The sequence below is a fragment of the Neodiprion fabricii genome, chromosome 7 (assembly GCF_021155785.1).
Source record: "Neodiprion fabricii isolate iyNeoFabr1 chromosome 7, iyNeoFabr1.1, whole genome shotgun sequence".
In the NCBI taxonomy this organism is placed as follows: Eukaryota; Metazoa; Arthropoda; class Insecta; order Hymenoptera; family Diprionidae; genus Neodiprion; species Neodiprion fabricii.
In genome coordinates this window covers 414,780-430,520 of record NC_060245.1, presented here as the reverse complement: position 1 = coordinate 430,520, position 15,741 = coordinate 414,780, and the positions used below count along the sequence as shown (strand labels likewise).

Below are 15,741 nucleotides of genomic sequence, written 5' to 3'. Positions count from 1 at the left end.
CAATGTATTTAATAATGCAATAAATGTGACAGATGATTAACAAAATGTAAGTGACCTAAATCATTTTTCTGCAAATGCCAAGCGCATTTCTACGACTCCCATTGGGGCACAGCTTCGGTGGTGCATCTATGATCATAAACGGATCAGTACTTGCCGATGTACATTCCAACTGAAATGTGGCGTCGTTGACAATTAGATATTCGTTTTGAGCACACGGCCCCCCTATTTTCCTCAACTCGTAACACGTATTATTGTAAGAAACCAAGCCATCTTGCTTGCAGGGATTCCGTTCACACTTTGGGACTACTTCTCCTTGTGGTAGAACAGCGTAATTTTCGGGCCGGCAAGGGCCCTGCCTGTATGCAGGGTGGCATGAATTGTTGAGCGGAAAGTAGAGATAGCCAGGTTTACAATCACACTCCCAGACGCTCTGAGCGCCATCCCCTGGATACAGAAGCATGTTTTCAGGACATCGATCTTCTATGTCAAGTGGAACGCGCTCAGTTACCTCCTGGAAATGATCAATACATCACACTTCACTAGTATACTGTACCTGCTGTTACTAGTGCACTATTGAGAGCACTATTGACTAAGAGCACTATTGACTCAATTTGCATCGCTCTGGTAATCAAATCTGTAAAATCAATCTTCGTTTTAGGCAAGAAAAAAAAGACTGCCACTTCCAAGTTTGATTCCTCGTATCTGGTATCTTATCGATCCTCAATTTTCAGTAGGTTTGAATAGAATTTCGTGCATTCAATCAAGTTTACAGATATCGAGAAGCCATAGATTGAGGTAAGTCCAAAAAACTTTAATCTTGTACCTTTGCTACTTTTTGTTTCAAACCAACACTACATTGAAATAAAAAAAATTGTTATTTTTATAAAATAATAATGAATATTACGACTTGCTAATTTTCTATTACCGTTGCATTGTTACCACTCAACACATCTCCACTGTTCTCGTCATCTGGGAACTTGATATCTTGACCTGATGTTCCCAATGTAAATATCACCGTTAAAAATCCCAATATTAACCACACCATATTTAAAAAGAATAATCTTCAATGAAAATTTGGATTTTTCCCAAGGAACACCTGTATGTTTTAATTACAGAATATTTATGATCAGCATAAGTAAAACTGAAGAATAAACGAGTTAGGTCAAAGAAACAACTGAGGATTCGATTCTGTTATTGATATTTATTATTCTTTGTCGCTTTAAAGCTTTGCTGGTTAGTGGCAGGCTAGCACTGCGGCGCTAGTTACACTGAGAGGTTTTCTGTAGAGTAATGTAATATACCGTTATACCACGGAGCCTCTTGAGCTCCAAGGCTAACTAGTACTGAGAAAAAGGAAATAACAAAAATACGAACTGGTTGTGAACTGGTGGTCATTATCAGGCAATGGGATCATGGTAGAATAACATATCATGTATTATAATTATTATGCTTTTGGGTATAGCACAAACAAGATAAGCAATCCGTTGTATGATGCACAAAAACAGGGACCAAAATAATTAGTCAGAATATAATGCACTGGGAATGTTCGTTAATTAATCTTCATCAGCTTCTCGGAAAATTTTTTACTCTACCATGTAACACTAATGCGCATTTTACCGTCCTATTATAATTTCAATTTCATTTTAGAATTATGGTAATTTGCGGGCGGTGTGTGGCAATAGATTCATATGCCGAAACATCACAGCTAGCAATTACGTGATTGCTGACAAGTTTGAGCTAGGATTAAAATTGACCAATCCATTGCTTGTAAATTATTGTTACTTCTTTGTATCAAAAATTATATAGAAAAAACCAAAGTTCGTCTTATAGTAATGTATTGGCGATAAGAATTTCTTCTGTGTTTCGCGCAAATTTTGCAAGGAATTTCTATTTTTCATTGAGCAAATGGATATAGTAACAGCTGTCTCAACGGGTACATGTATCGATAAAAATATATTGGGTAACTTCCATCGATTGGATTCTGTATGTAATAATCCAAACAACGATAAAGGTAAGTGGTAACTGATTAATGTATGTATACCTATTTGTACAGGATGTAAAGGAACCATATTTCTGACTCAGAAGAAGAGCGTCTCCATTTTCTGGGATGAATTCTCCATACAAGGTATGAACGAAGATCCAAAGCTATGCCAGGTAGAAAATTCCTTGAAGATTTTCAATATATCTTCCGATGTCAAATCCCCAAATTGAGTGAAAACATTAAATCCTTGCTTGATTAAAGCAGGTCCACAACCCGGTTCCCAGGCTCTGTCGAGGAAAGGGCTAAGGTAGTAACGATAAACGAGTAGCTTGTCTCGAAATAACTGCTATTGGATGTGGAACAACTCACTCCATTTGTTGTATAACTTTGCTTGTTCGTGCGTACATATTGTGATGAACAAAAAACCAATACGCCTGTAAGAGTCTTTCATCAATAACTTCTGAGAAGAGATTTTTCTTCCCTTCGATCCCAACAACGTACATGTACTCCTCAGTCCTGGTCTTTTTCCCTTTGTCAGATCGCATGGGAGTCAACTGCCAGGGTAAAAATGCTTTTCTAGGTACTTGACCAAGTAGTTTGTAGTCAAATATCGTTTGAAATAATATGGGCAGACTCGTGTACCTGACCAGTCCGGTTGATCCATCACATGTGAATTTCTGAGAGCAACGAATAGTGAAATATTTATGAAGAGGCGTGTGGCGATATATTTTAATTCAGACTACGCGGTGAACTGTTAATTTTGAAATCACGCCCGACCAACCCCAACTCACAACTATGACACTTCCATTCATTTCTAAGAATCAATTAAAAAGACTTCCGATATATAACAAACCTCCCAAACGCGTGGCGGTAAACAGAGATAAAGGCACGGTCTTCCGTAGGAATACATCTTGCTTTGTCTAATTATATCCATCATTACAAAACTAACAAATTTGGTATCCGAAACAGTTCCGACAACTTTCAGACCAGGCTTGTCACCCCATGGAACACGTGAAAACTCTGGAAGAAGCTGAGCCACCCTTTTGACCTCGTCGTACTTGTCGAGGTGAACTAGTTTCCAAAAGCTCATAAAATCTGTTTTGTCAATTGTTAATTTATCCGGATATTCTTTCGACAAGTCCATCAAAAATGGCTCAAACTTTTCATTTGGTTCCAATGCTTTTAAGAACTGAATGCCAGCGTCCATAATTTTCTTCGTCAAACAACCCATCCCTGGGTTCATTTCAATGACTTTGGAAGAGTCTGTCATGAGATCGTTTTGTATCAAATTTACAACTTGCGAGGCCACACCATCGTGACACAAGTATAAATGCTCGCTATTTGTGCTTGACAAATTCATCAGATTTATTGGCAGATCGTCGATGTGTTCCTGGAGCGTTGTCCCGCTGAAATATTCTAATATCTTTTCCCTCGCTTTCACACGTCTTCTACCGAGCGGAACACTTGTCCTCCGAGGCGGTTGATCCACTGAAACAGTGCAAAATTTTGCGTATCTTCCCCCACGTACATTTTGAGCTTCTATGAATTTCGAGATTTTTGAGGTTATAAATCTACGGAATAAAAATCCAGCCTTTGTCTTGATTCCAATCATTTGTCTGTAATTTAACTGTTCTACGAATGGGTATGATTCACAACTAAAAGTCTATGGCCACGACGGTGGTAGCACGTGGCTCTAAATTTGCAGGAAAGATCAACAACGTCGATTTTGCGCGCATTATACTGTGCATGTTAGATGCATGCTTGTACGTCTACCGACTGGGTTATGCGCATATGCATGAATGATAACGAAACCGGTGCGAAAATAATTATGGTTGGATTATAAGGAAGGCGGTCAACATATTATTAATATATTTATTAGAATAATCCCGGCATCTTGTGCAATAAAATATGGATTCGTTACAGTATTGAGCTTGAATACACATTTCGATAGAAGAGTGGTTATTTCTTCTTTTTTCCTTTTTTAGCTAGCGCTAACTGCGGTGGCAATGGTAGTTTAAGTACTACAACGTTCTTATTGTCTTTTGTCGGCACTGCACCTACGAATCTCGCCAATTCCCCCAATTTCTTAATTCCAGCACCGTTTTTTATAATCGTTGTGAAAAGATTCAAGTCCAGTGTAAAGTTTGATATTGTAAGACCGAGGATTAAGCAGTGCATAATTCCTTTGTCTCGCATGCTGTTCGGCCGTTGCCTGCAACGAATTCCATAATACAGACCAATGATGACTTATAATTTTCAAGAACTTGCTTTTATTACTCACTGAAAATAATTATTTCGATTTAAATTTTTCATAACATAGCAATAAATGTTTACCTCCCCTGAGCACTACGCATGCTATAAGTTTGTATAACGTAGTCATTGACATCACTCGATTCGCTACATATTATTATTCCTCTCTTCTTGGCATCTTTTATTGGCATATTGAGCCAAGCAGCAACTGCTTCTAGGTAAAGCAGTAGTGCAATTTTTACTGTGCAACCATCGTCCGTCCTCAACACTTTTAAAGTTTCCATAAAGAATTTAGATTTTCTGAAAGGAACGATTCATCTCATGTACATATTGCGAAAGTATTATCATAAATTATGTTGAATTTGATTTTCCATTGAATTGATATTTCAGCGATATTATTGCAATACCCTTCTTGTTCTTGATTTAAGACGGTTTTGGCAGCATCATACAAGGTTTCCAGTTTAGCCAGAGGAACGATGTCATTTATATTATATACATCTTGAACATCGGAAGCATTCCTGTTGCACTCAGGTAAATTTGTGTTCGCTACCGATTCGTCGTGCAACGACGGTAGTGAAAGATCTGTCCTTTCGATACTAATGTCTGCAAAGGTTGAAAAATGATTGAATATTTGATTAAAAAATGATACTATCGAAGTGAAACAGATCGTTTCGAGCATCAATTTGCCAATCTTACTAGAAACTGTTTCCTCCAGTTGTTTCGTAACAGAGTTGACATTAATTTTCATTCTCTCTATCTGCTCCGTTCTTCGTTTAACCCTTTTGGAACCAAACTGTTTATTCAGTAGAGCAATTTTGTCGTCATCTACGTCCTTGCCGCCCTTTGGTTCTTTGTCCAGTACGGGAGCTACCTGCCATCTCTCAGCTTGGACTAAACGGACTTTGCCAGTTTTCCTATTGTGAATGGCAAGCATGGTATAGGTCGGAGCTTCGTCAGGATTAGGTCGGTAACCTTTATAAACCACCTGCCCGTTCGAAAGAGCGAGTAGTTGTCTGTTGACTTTGTTGTCACAGTACAATCCACATTCCATATTGACAGCCTCATCATCCTTTAGTTCTCCGTTTTGAAAATCAACTGAAAGGCAAATTTGTAGACTAAATATGAATAAAAAGTATCATCCAAATCGCCTAATCGACGTATGACAATGGGTACGTGCCGAGTAAGGTTAGCATTGCTTTTTCTATGTGTCGTATTGTTGGGTGGGATTATTTCTTACCAATAATCGGTTGAATTTTATTAGGTTTGAGAGAAACTTTATCGATTACCGCCTCTATCGGATGTTTCATTTTTTGCGCTAATTGTCCGTGATAATTGAACAAGAAGAATATTTGTTTACAGTTAACCTCGAGTAATATATTATCTGTTGTTCAGGGATCCACGTGGTCTGGCTCCGTCGGTAATTTGCAATTGGTCGTTCGTATCTACCATGGAGACTAGAGACAGGAGCACGAACTGCGGTTCAGTTGAGTGAATATAATTGTATAGTCACGCAGCAGTTCGTGCTCCTGTCCTCTAGTCTCCATGGTATCTGCAACACGTCTTGGTTGCCGGTGAGCAAGTAATGCATTCATGCCTGAAACCCGGAAATGGACGATCGCAGCGCCACTTACACGAAAAGAATGATATTTGACCAGTGTCGTGGTGTTCCGTGGTCGCGTCCCGTGTCCCGCAATGTTAAGCGGTTTAAATAACTACTGAGTTTCCGCACCTATGACTTCATTCGCCTACGATAACCCAGGGTGTGAAGTGTGCTGTATTGTGATGTACCGTGTCACACCGGGCGGCGTTCCGTGCGCGATTTGTTGACAAAAGCTTGCCGAATTCTGACACTCGTGTAACGTCGAAGTGAAAGCAGTACATTACTCGTCAACGATATGATTGCGGGATCGTTTGTCGAGCTGGAATCTTGACCAAGCCGAGCCCAGCACGGATCTAGCTTGCTGACGACTCGGTGGACGAGTAAACGAGAGGGGTGATATTTCACGTTCGTTTACGGACGCATGTATACATGTGTATCGACATACGTGTCATATGTAATACCTGTAACGTGAGCGCGTGTGTTTTGGAGAGAGAGACTCAACGGTATTAAAAAGGGAAGGAGCTACCGCGCTGGGCTAGTGGAAAAGAGAGAGACACAGAGTTGCGGGTTTGTACAGTGTGTGCTTGGCTCTCTTTCTCGCCAAAATGAAAATGGCGTTGGTCTGTTGAACGGAATGGGCCGCCGCCAAAGATGCTCGCGGTTCTAACGGGCACGTGAAATTTGTGCGCGCGTCGAACCAGGTGATCACAGGTCGATATAATTCTCTGTGCCGTATGAGTGATAAATAGATAATAATCGGACGTAACCGATGGACATATGAGGGTTAAAAAGTTACGATGAAGTGACGAACGGAGCTAGGACTAGGACTAGCAGGGCGACGACAACGACTAGGCAACAACGACGACGACGACGACAACGGCAACGACGACTGTGCGTCTCAAGTGTCGGCTAAAGTCCCCTAGTTGTGGCGCGATTGTGCGCGTTTGCAAGGGAGAGCGCCGATGCCGGCCGAATACTACGAAGATTTTAAAACAAATTTTCAAAGGGCGTTGCAAATCGATTCTCAAGACTCGTGCAACATGACTGCAAACATGTACCGGGTTGGAGGTATGACGCATTCTTTTATTCCATCAAATCGCTCTTTCGACCATTTCAATCCTCCCCCTAGCTTTAATCACCTACGAAAAATGAATGTTTGCAAATGGCAGAACCGATGGCGCCTGTACGCGTCCCTCTCCGCTCCCCCGTCCTTCCCCCCATTCCTTCCTTCCTTCCTTCCTTCCTTCCTTCTTTCTTCCATCCATCCCCCTCCTCATCGGCATACGTACGTATCTACGCACAGTGTCCAACACTCGCCGCTTCTCTGATGAATGTCCGTGCGACCCCTTGCCGCCGGTCGTTTGTTTCTTGCGCAGCGTCCGCCATCCGCATTTTAAGACGCGTCGGACACATCGAATACTCATGTTTCCGTCATCTCTGCTTCTTTTTTACTCCTGTTATCCGTGTTGAGCACATTCATTATCCATCTTCTCCGCTCCTGTTATGAAAAAATTTCTTGTATACAACGTGTCCCCCTGGACTGTTACTGTATACGCCTCTGTATGCATGAAATTTATATTATAGCATACAATTAAAATGTAATGATAATCTAATCGAATCTGTTGAACAATGATTAGATCAAGATTCTAGCGTCACAATCTTCGATGAAATTAATGTTAATTTTATACAGAGAAAATTTGGTGGTTGTGGGGACTCTGTGTCTTGCGCTACCTCTGTACGATAGCCTTCCTTCCCTCAGCCTGAGTGGCCACTGTCACTACATATTTCTGGTATGCGTTTGGAAGGAAAAGTATGTCATTTAAAGAATTTCTGCCAAGATTTCAATTCGTCTGAAGAGCAAAGAAACTATGGTTCGAATATCTTTACCTATCTTTATAAATTTTTGACTGTTTGATACATTTATTTTAACGTGATAATGAACAGAGGCTTGGAATTATGATGCATAGAAATGCCTGTATTATCATGGTTCAGGGTTTGAAGCGGAGTTACTTTATCGTGCGAACAGGCGTAGGGAATTTAAATTGTCTTACTATTGCGCAGACACCTGTCCATGCTTAGTTGGTCAATTTATGGGAAAATTGTACATTCCTTATGAAAAAAAAAGTACTAATAGAAGTAATAGTAACGTGTACACGATGTAACAAAAAATTACATGTATTCAGCCAAAATGATATTGACATCAACGACCAACCAAAATTGACCGGTGGTTTTGCTTTAGTTTTGTGAAATTGATAGGCACTGAGATAATGATATTGTTTTCGATATTTTTCAGACTATGTGTATTTTGAGACGTCGTCAACCTCACCCTATCAGATTCGTAGGATAGAAGAATTGAACAAGGTATTTGTAGACATATGTAATAAGTATAAAGTGGTTAACATAAAGTAATTTCTTGGTGTCAAAACTCACTAAGAAGACAAATTTATTCTAATAATATGTTTAGGCCTGTGTGGAGAGAATCCACCTTGGGTCATCAAAAAACCAGTTTCTATCAATAAATATTCTCAATCGAAGTAAGCGTGAATTTAATTATTCACATTGAATTGGATCAATGTTTCAGACGGCGAGTGGAAATGTTGAAGCAAAGGTGATGTGTTTCTTTCGGCGCCGAGACCTTCCATCAACTTTAATTATGCTTGCGGACAAACATCAATGTAAGTTTGCACTGCTTTAGTCGATTTGTATAAAAATTACCTTTTCATCAAGGCATCATCCATCATTTGTTTCTATACCAATTCCATACATTAATTTGAAAAGTATCTAGAAATGAGTATAATCTATGTATTTTGATATGATGCCATTGTACATATTTAAAAAATAGGCTGGTCCTACTCTTCCGGTATCAATTAGCGTTAGTAATGAGATGCTGAAAATTTTGGCAAAGTATGCATGATGAGTTGTAGTAGAAGAAATGGGGATAACTGTATCGATCTATTTGAAGAGGCAATGGAAAAGCTATCGGGAGTAGTATTTACCTTATTCTGAATTCTTTTTTCTATACCCCGTCCTCACCACTGTCCACTTTCATACTGTCTTTTCCAGCCCAGAGTGTATGAATCGTTGATGTAATGGTATAGGATTTGGGTTTGGTTTGGCGGAGCGTTTATCTGTCCGCAATAGTTTACAACCATATATCTGTTTGATTGTGATACACAGAAAGAGTAAAATTATCCACTTCCAACTCCTGCAGAGTTATAATTTTTTTCATTGCCAAAATATCATGTTATTTGTGTGACCAAGGTTTGACTGCTGATATTTTCTTTCCCTCTTATTAAGTTTTAGTAATATTATTATTATTCTGATCAATGTAAATCAAGATTAGACGACATCTGAGCATAAATATGTTGTAATGTTCTTGGGTATTTGTTTGCCTGGATGTTAATGATATTGTTTTTAATGACTTTGAAAAGTCCTGGAAACGCACGGTCAGAAATATAAAGGTGGAGTGAATTTCTCATGTAAATTCCAGTGGCAAGTGTGGAGCAGCAAAGGTCAGATTCCCCTGCTGTCACCCAGATTCAAAAACTGGATAATCCGGATTCGACTAAGGACTTAACTGGTAGAGATAGCATTGGGATGGGCCCTAAATCGACAGCAAAATCAGGAGGTAAAGGTGGTTGGCTAAAGGCTCCGCTTTCAGAGGCCCAGGAGCCCCACGGTGAGTCAGTTAGCAAACTGAATTGTTCGCCGCTCAATTGAAACTGTCTACTCAATATTGGCCAAACATAAAATATAACGTACGACATTAATAATGAACAAGTGCAACACGGGCATTTATACAGCTAGGACTTTCATTCCGAGTTGTAGATTGTTGAAATAAGCAATTTTGGTTATACTGTACGTTATTTTATCACTCGGGTAAGACCGAATTTCGAAGATTTCAATACAATTGCTATTATGTCTGTAAATTATGTAATCGCCGTCAATAACGAAAATGTGAGAGCTGTATCTTATCTTGATGAGAATTGATATAATTTTCATAGTTATTGGTAAAAAAGAGGATTACTTTGTCTGCTCTGCTATTGAAAGACGTGGATCTAGCTGGTTAGATTCGTTAATTTTTGTTTTGGCAATCAAACATTTCTTTTCCAAGTTTTCCTTGGTGTTCGTCGGTAGTGGCAGCCAATGATGATCCACGGCTACTGACTCAAGGGTGGGATTGATTAAAATACTTCGTAATCTTGGTGGTGGTCAATAGTTTAGATACAAATCACTGTAAGGGCGAAGTGACACGATAGTTGGATATTAATCAATGCTGCTTCTCTGAAGCGTTATGGCTGTAGCATTGCATCTGTTTCTCTGCATCTATGTACGAGTAATGAAATCCCGGACATATTATTATTATTATTATTATTATTATTATTATTATTATTTTTTTTTTTTTTTTTTTTTTTTTTGCTACACAAGTTTGTATGTATGGTGTTTTTTCAATTGGTTTTATTAATTTTCTTCATTTCCACAAATGGGAAATGCTTTTAAGACTTCTTTGATTCATCACTTCATTATTCACTAATAATAAAAATGTACTAGATCACTGTTATTGTATTTCTGCCTGTAACTCCCTGCATACAAATAGTGACAAATCCCACCATGTGTCATGATGATTCTTTAGTAATCTGAGGCTGCTACTTGATGAAGAACAATATTTCAAACTTCAAAAAAAGGGTAATTAATTTAAGGTCATACACGCATTCGCGAACATGATGGATAGTTAAATATAGCTTGATTACACGTTTGAACATTTTTGTCGATCTCTGATTATATAAAAATATTTTTTTCATTTTCTGTGATAAAAGCAATGCTTCAGACATATACGGGCAGTGAGTAAACAGTCTTTTTTTTCGTTATTTTTCTAATGAAACTAATGATATCTTCCAGCGAGTATTGAGCGAAGTGAAAGATGAAAGAATTATAAGCCCTTGTTACGCAATTTCATTTATGTATATTACAATGAGCACTGATGTTTTGCTCCAGCATTCATTTATTGTCGTTTATTAATTAAAAATACAGGTGTGGACGAAGGGTCCGTAGGAAGTGGGGGAGTAGGCGATCTTAGCGTCAAGCAACGACACCAGATGAAACACCGAGAGTTGTTTTTGTCACGCCAGGTTGATACGATGCCTGCAACTCATATAAGGGGAAAATGTTGTGTTACTTTGTTGAATGAGACAGAGTCTTTGCTAAGTTACCTAAACAAAGAAGATTCCTTTTTCTACTGCCTCGTTTTTGATCCGGCGCAGAGAACTTTACTCGCTGACAAAGGTAATGAATAGCATTTACTAATTGATTGTTTTAAAATCCCACACTGCTGATATTTTAAAATGAACAACTTGCAAAGGCAAGTCGAGTTTTCGTTATTTATACACTTTTGTTTCTTTTAGCCGAAACTGCAAATGGCTTTAGAGAGAATTTGTAGGATCTTGAATAGCAGGTATATCGTTGATAAGTTGTTCTGAATTTTACCGGGTTCGTATTTGTTTCTTTAGGGGAAATCAGGGTTGGTAGCCGCTACCAGGCTGACGGAATCGCTTCCGCTCCTTTGACAACGGTAGAAAGAGAAACAGACCCACGAAGACTCCAGGATCTAGAAACATTGGTTTGGACTCCTCGCCATTCACTGACCGATCGTCAAATAGATCAATTTCTTGTCGTCAGCCGCTCAGTGGGCACATTTGCTCGTGCCCTAGATTGCTCTTCTTCCGTTAAACAACCTTCTCTTCACATGTCTGCGGCTGCTGCTTCTAGAGATATTACGCTTGTGAGTAAGCTCAGTGCTCTAATACACTAGCAATAATTAAATTCTGTACAGTCTTGTAACCAAATGTTGAGTAATATACGGAGTGCAGTGTCCAGAGTGATATTTAACTTATCAACACACGAAACCTGAACTAAACTAAATTGAATATTATTTTCATTATTATCACAGTTTCATGCCATGGACACTCTGCATCGGCACAACTATGACGTTGCAAAAGCCATGTCGTCGTTAGTGCCCAGTTCCGGTCCTGTATTATGCAGAGATGAAATGGAGGAATGGAGCGCCTCGGAGGCAAACCTCTTCGAAGAGGCTCTTGACAAGTACGGCAAAGACTTTTCCGACATTCGCCAGGACTTTGTAAGTTTGACTAACCAGTATTATTAATGGCATACTTATATATTTACGAGGAATTCTTCCTTTACTTCCTCTGTGCTCTCTTATCATTGAAATTTTTCAGTACATTTGAATTATTAAAGTAAAAATAATGACGACATGTTCTCTTTTACGATATTAGCTACCCTGGAAAACATTGAAAAATGTAATCGAGTACTACTACATGTGGAAGACAACGGACCGTTATGTACAGCAAAAACGTGTCAAAGCGGTAGAGGCTGAGAGTAAGCTGAAACAAGTATATATACCAAACTATAATAAACCACCATCGGGTACTGGGTCGGCACCTTCGACCACCACTGTAATACCGTTAGGAAACAACAACAACAATAGCAATGGGAAATTGCCAAATATACTCAATGGCAGTAGTAATGGCAACGTCCCCGGAGATGTAGGGGCGCTACTGGTACCCGGTGTTGGTAGCAGTAAAGCGTGCGAAAGCTGCCAAGGCATGCAAAGCGGACAGTGGTACGCTTGGGGGCCGTCCCACATGCAGTGCAGACTCTGTCAGTCTTGCTGGACTTACTGGAAGAAGTACGGAGGTCTCAAGGTAGTTTGTGCAATTTCACTTGGTCCAACTTTCCATCGAAACTCTATAAGACGTGATACAAATACGATATGTCCGTAGGTACCGTCGCGCATAGATGATGCGGACTCTGAGAGGAAACGAGTAGGATCTGCCGGTGCGGGAGCAGGTGGTGCTGGTTCCGATGAAGAGGGTAGAGGAACCGTAGGCGCCCACAGGCCGCATCGATGCAGTATACCGTCTTGCGGGAAAGAATTCAAATTGAAGGCCCACCTGAGCCGACACTACGCGAGCGCGCATGGCGTCGACCTGCGCGGGACGGGCGTTGGCGTCGGCGTCGGAGGTGGTGGAGGTGGAGGCGGAGGTGCAGGGGGTGGTTCGCCGCGTCCGGTCATGAAGACGCGATCCGCTTTTTATTTACGCACTTCCGCGCTAGCGCGTGCGGCGCGTAGGCTTTGTGCTGCGCAATTGCGTACCCGTCACGCTGCTCGTGCACCCCATCAACCGGTCAATGCCACACCTCTCAGACATTTATGCACCTCGCCGCAATTGGCCACTAAAACTCCCGGGGAACTAAGAATCCTTGCCAGAGCAACGCGACCCAGACCACGTCCTCGCGTAACTGACATTGCTACGCGACTCGGCGATCATCCCTCTCCAAGGCAACCTGGCGATTGGGATTGGCTCACCCTTACAGCACCTGCTCAACGGAAACAACCGGATCGCGTCTTCTTTCCAAGACCTCCCAAGGCGCCTGGTACGAAGAGCCGATTTGTTATAATATTATGATCCTTTTTTCGATTACATCGCATCTTAAACACACATTCGCTGAATTCTATTCCTATATGTTTTCATAGACGGCAGCCTTCTGTACGAGAGAGTTCCCAATAAACCTGAGGCTGACAGGCTACCTTTGACTCCTCAACCCCAGCCGTCGCTACAGGTGCAGCAGACTATTCTTAAACGCACACGACCGCCGTTTGATGAAATAAATGGGTCCGATGGTGAGCACCATTATTTTAAAATACCAAGAATTCTTAGAACAATGTAAATACTGTCAAATTTCTCTGTTTGTTGGCTTTTACTCGGATGTGGACTGGGACGAAGGTAATGACTAATCAAGTTCTATTGTCATGACTGATGTAAATATTCGTACAATTTGCATTTTTTTCCTTGTTTTGAAAAAAACGATTTCTCATCATTGAAGTACAGAACTGAAATAGATTTAAAATATTGTCGATGGGTCCTAATGAAAATAGTGTAACTAGATAGAAAAATACAAAATTGCGACCCGCATCTGCAAGATGAGTAGTTTAAAACCCGCCTAGCTGGCCACCAATTCTCCATTCGTTCCTCTGAAATGTGTCCGTTTCCACGGGACGCTTCCTTATATTCGCCGTACTCGGCATTTTTTGGGAATTGTAAAAATTTTTCAAACTTGCTTATCACCACGTAAAGACGTTCCATGTACGGTCTGCCTAAACGTTATTTTCGAATCTTTTGTGCTGTATCGGAATAATCGTAATATTATCATTATTTCATTCAAGGAATCGCTCTGAATGCTGGTCTTTCTGGCGGTCCACCTGCGAAAAGAGCTCATCATTCACAGCAGCTGCAGCATTCTAAGAGTACCTTGGAACACTCAACTCCCGCGGCAATGCCTTTACCTTCTCCACTAAATGGTAGAGCGGCACCTCATCCACCTACTCATCTCCATGGAGGTCAACCACCAATTTCTCGAAGCAACGCACGAAAACAAGTTATCTCTTGGATGGATGCCCCTGACGATGTCTACTTCCGGGCCTCCGATCAGGCCAAGTCGGTATACTCAATTTGAATTTTAATCCCTGATTCATTCAGCAAACACGGTTCCTATTTTTTGTTGTTTATTGACCGACCGAGGCCAGTTCATTTGTTCCAGAGTATGTTTGGCAGGAAAACACTGTTGTAGAAAAATGAACCAGGGATTATTGATGGTTTGATAAGAGGTATGTTTTTAGTAACATTCTTTTTTGTTTGTGTTTTCTGCAGGAGAGTTAGAAGAACGCTTTCGTCGGTGGAACTGAGACGGGCGGCGCGCAAGCCGTGGCGTCGACTGCCGCCTCCTCACCATCCGGCACCTCCTGTTCAAAAGGCTCAACGAGGCGACGACATGGTCGTCATTCTTGATTAGATGTCGTGATAATGGTGAAGATGATGATGATGATGATTACAACAATAAATTTTGAATGCTCTATATTGGGGCTTACCGATCGGCAAGGAGTTGAGAAATAAACTTCATTCAACGTTAATACCAGGGAATAGATAAATTACCATAACTGCTCGACTACATCTCAAATTATGTTGTGCGTCGAGATATTCATAAGCTCTCACTTGTCTGTCACCTTGTCTTCTTTGTGATTACACAGAATCTCTCAATTCATGTGAACACCATTCAAGAAATGTTGGTAATTCTTGATATTACAGTCCCAATGGTCACACGGCAATACTGGCATTAACGTCGACTTCAAATAGTAAAACGAGTTATTCGTAGTAATCGATTATCGTTGTTATTGATAATAATGATTATTATTAACTGAATGTACATATACATGTCTACAAACGTACGGAAGCAGGCTCGTCAATAGAAGCACATATAACTGATACATCTATTATCCATCCTCTACATACGCGCAGTAATATGCCATCAGTGAATATAATTGACTTGAAGAACTTTAAGCGACGTTGGTTTTGAAGCTGATAACACTTGGCTCATGTGCGTGTTTAAATATTGATGGGCAAATTTTGCCTGAGTTGACCGTTATATATTAGATGCGGGATGAAACAAATGCGAGTGAAAGCGCAAGAATGATGATTGTGAATATTTTTATTAAATTTTCAAGTTTGATGACATCCGTCGCAAAAATAAACAAATACATATACTTAAGGACAATTACTTGTTATAATTATCTTCACATGGTGTTGTGGTTGTTTTTATTGTTGTTGTTGTTGTTATTATTATTACTATTATTAGTACTACGTCTCATTCAGTTAATTTCTCTTTATCGTTCATACCTTGAGGGTCCTCTATTTGAATGGATTATAATGAACTTTATTCTCAGGATCAAGAGCTCAACGTAACTGTGTCATGACTATTGAATCCGATCTCGAAGCTACATGGAATCAAATAACATCGATGTCTCAAAGTATATGTTAAGGTTGAATTTTGGTGA

At 40.1% G+C, this 15,741-nt stretch overlaps 4 protein-coding genes across 9 annotated transcripts; 1 reads left to right on the top strand and 3 right to left on the bottom strand.

Moving 5' to 3' along the window:
* Positions 1 to 55: 55 nt before the first annotated feature.
* Positions 56 to 1,045, bottom strand: LOC124186570. The gene is made up of 2 exons (XM_046578398.1): positions 926 to 1,045; positions 56 to 511 (listed from the first exon to the last, which is right to left on the bottom strand). The coding sequence occupies exons 1-2, from the start codon at positions 1,043 to 1,045 to the stop codon at positions 56 to 58; spliced, it is 576 nt and encodes a 191-aa protein (XP_046434354.1).
* LOC124186920 (dimethyladenosine transferase 2, mitochondrial) lies at positions 375 to 3,740 on the bottom strand. Of its 3 annotated transcripts, none has more exons than XM_046579055.1 (4): positions 2,835 to 3,740; positions 2,351 to 2,658; positions 2,042 to 2,268; positions 375 to 511 (listed from the first exon to the last, which is right to left on the bottom strand). In XM_046579055.1, the coding sequence occupies exons 1-3, from the start codon at positions 3,591 to 3,593 to the stop codon at positions 2,079 to 2,081; spliced, it is 1,257 nt and encodes a 418-aa protein (XP_046435011.1). In that variant the 5' UTR covers positions 3,594 to 3,740; the 3' UTR covers positions 375 to 511; positions 2,042 to 2,078. The 3 variants fall into 3 exon arrangements, with proteins under 3 accessions (XP_046435011.1, XP_046435009.1, XP_046435010.1); XM_046579053.1 differs by lacking the exon at positions 375 to 511 and adding an exon at positions 1,182 to 1,343; XM_046579054.1 differs by lacking the exon at positions 375 to 511 and adding an exon at positions 1,182 to 1,280.
* A 99-nt stretch (positions 3,741 to 3,839) lies between these two features.
* Positions 3,840 to 5,708, bottom strand: LOC124186923. Its single transcript, XM_046579064.1, has 5 exons — positions 5,469 to 5,708; positions 4,928 to 5,326; positions 4,639 to 4,834; positions 4,316 to 4,531; positions 3,840 to 4,193 (listed from the first exon to the last, which is right to left on the bottom strand). The coding sequence occupies exons 1-5, from the start codon at positions 5,536 to 5,538 to the stop codon at positions 3,941 to 3,943; spliced, it is 1,134 nt and encodes a 377-aa protein (XP_046435020.1). The 5' UTR covers positions 5,539 to 5,708; the 3' UTR covers positions 3,840 to 3,940.
* A 192-nt stretch (positions 5,709 to 5,900) lies between these two features.
* On the top strand, positions 5,901 to 15,461 carry LOC124186911 (metastasis-associated protein MTA3). Of its 4 annotated transcripts, none has more exons than XM_046579030.1 (13): positions 5,901 to 6,899; positions 8,125 to 8,192; positions 8,413 to 8,506; positions 9,322 to 9,510; positions 10,863 to 11,114; positions 11,339 to 11,610; positions 11,779 to 11,967; positions 12,125 to 12,553; positions 12,632 to 13,286; positions 13,387 to 13,533; positions 13,607 to 13,636; positions 14,077 to 14,351; positions 14,561 to 14,698. In XM_046579030.1, the coding sequence occupies exons 1-13, from the start codon at positions 6,794 to 6,796 to the stop codon at positions 14,567 to 14,569; spliced, it is 2,715 nt and encodes a 904-aa protein (XP_046434986.1). In that variant the 5' UTR covers positions 5,901 to 6,793; the 3' UTR covers positions 14,570 to 14,698. The 4 variants fall into 4 exon arrangements, with proteins under 4 accessions (XP_046434986.1, XP_046434984.1, XP_046434985.1 ...); XM_046579028.1 differs by having other exon boundaries at positions 5,906 to 6,899; positions 14,077 to 14,347; positions 14,561 to 15,461; XM_046579029.1 differs by lacking the exon at positions 13,607 to 13,636 and having other exon boundaries at positions 5,908 to 6,899; positions 14,077 to 14,347; positions 14,561 to 15,461.
* Positions 15,462 to 15,741: the final 280 nt, after the last annotated feature.